Source organism: Fulmarus glacialis, unplaced genomic scaffold (assembly GCF_000690835.1).
Source record: "Fulmarus glacialis isolate BGI_N327 unplaced genomic scaffold, ASM69083v1 scaffold18995, whole genome shotgun sequence".
Taxonomy (NCBI): domain Eukaryota; kingdom Metazoa; phylum Chordata; class Aves; order Procellariiformes; family Procellariidae; genus Fulmarus; species Fulmarus glacialis.
Window position 1 is genome coordinate 9,341 of NW_009213857.1, and position 1,791 is coordinate 11,131.

The 1,791-nt window shown below is 57.1% G+C and overlaps 1 protein-coding gene across 1 annotated transcript in view; it reads right to left on the reverse strand.

Annotated features, from left to right (window-relative positions):
• Positions 1 to 1,791, reverse strand: part of LOC104077208 (potassium channel subfamily T member 1-like) — a gene marked incomplete at both ends in the record, with an annotated part of 12,527 nt that overhangs the window by 9,305 nt on the left and 1,431 nt on the right. Inside the window, 2 exons of the mRNA XM_009578354.1 lie at positions 18 to 117; positions 1,175 to 1,254. Of these exons, the coding sequence (XP_009576649.1) occupies positions 18 to 117; positions 1,175 to 1,254 (180 nt within the window). The remainder of the gene's footprint in view (positions 1 to 17; positions 118 to 1,174; positions 1,255 to 1,791) is intronic.

The following is a 1,791-nucleotide window of genomic DNA, read 5'->3' on the forward strand; positions in this document are numbered from 1 at the left end:
GCGGCAGCGGCACTCACCAGCCTGTGCCCTCCTCCGGGTTGTCGAGCAGGACGCGGACGATGTACAGGAGGCAGGTGAGCAGCTTCAGCGAGAAGTTGAAGAGCCGGATCCTCAGGCCTGTGGCAGAGGGGAGCACGGCGTGGGCCAGGCAGCGTGCCCCGGCACCCCATGCACCCCGGGCACCCCATGCACCCTGCTCACCCCGTGCACCCCACAGCACAGCCTCTTTAGTTTCCCGCAGGCTTTGCAGGGACAGGACCCCACTGCGCCCCAGGGCAGCACACAAACGTTGCTCACGCTTTGCCTGGGGCTCTATCCAGTGTCAAATATACAGGAGACTGATACAGAAATAAATAATGATGAGTCAGCTCCTTGCTGGCCCCCATAGATGTGAGAGACAAACGAGGGAGCTGCCGGAGTGTATCCCCCCCATCAGCAGGCATCCATTAAAAAGCATCAGAGAGGCAGGGCCAGGGCTCCACTCCGCTCGCCGCGCTGCAAACAGCTTGCAGGAGGAGGGATGGCAAGCAAAAGCTGCTGCTTTATCTGCTCTCCTTCCCCAGCCAGTTCATCGGGTTATTACTCAAATTACAAGTGAGAAATTCATCACATTTTCATTAAAAAATTCCCCTGTTGTGCTGCGCTCCAGCTTTGTAACAAGACGACAGGGTGCAGGGAGAAAAAGAAAATGTGAATTTATAAATTAATGAGCAGTCTCACTCCAGACAGCTAATGACATCTTGGAGAAAGAAAATAAAAACACCATAAGTCACGTGGAGGCTAATCCGGATGACTGAAGCAGGAGCGGGTAACTCACAGCCTGCCTTGGCTGCCCCTACCTGCGGGCACAGGGAGCATTGCCAGCCCCGTGGCGGGGACATTTGCTCCCTGACCCCTCCGGGCAGCTCCTGACACCCACCCTGCTCCCAGACAATTTTTCCCAGTTGGTTCCTACGCTGTGTTTGTCCCCAGCAAGCAAAAGTGGCAGGCAGCATCCCCTCCTCCCTGTGCAACTGCCCTGGGCTGGGCAGCCAGCGCTGGGGACACACGGGGAAGCAGCCACCAGCAGATGGCAACGGCTTCTCGTCCCACGAGGACGGAGCAGGGCTCTCGAGCTCGGGCAGGGTTCGATTTCTCCTGGCAGACACTCGGGCTCCACGCATGGAACACTCACTCGATCGCTGGTTTTTGATGAAGAAGAGCTTCAGCCGCTCCTTGAAGGTGTTTTCATTCACATAGAACTCGACCTGCACCCTGCGGGGAAAGCACCCAGAGGAGCCCATCAGCAGGGCGGCAGGTCAGACCCGGAGCCCCCCAGGAGCCCCGACAGCAGCCTGGGCTCAGCCCTGGGCTCCCAGCTGCTCCCACCATACCAAATCACCAGTACCACCAGCCATGAGCACCAAGACGTGGCACGTCGATGACTACCAAAGCAGCCGATGCGACCCGTGGGGCCAGGTCCACTGTGGGTTAAGGGCTTTGCTTTCTTTCAACCAGCTGACATTGGACTTGCAAACTTCTCCTTTCCCGCACGTTTTACAACGTTCAAAGCCTCTCAGAAAAGCAGTGGCCTAAGAGCAGTCTCCCCAGCAATGCCCTATCTGCTCCAGCCCCCCGTGGCTGCAGCAAAGCAGGAGCCGGCGAGCGCGACGTCCCCGGTACACCCATGCCCTGGCTCTGCCCGGGTAGAAGCAACCTTCAGCATCAAAGCTGTTAAAAACCAAATCTGATCTAAAAGGAGAAAAATTCCCTTTGTTGCTAAGAAACCACATTTGGCCATTCCAGAAAAAC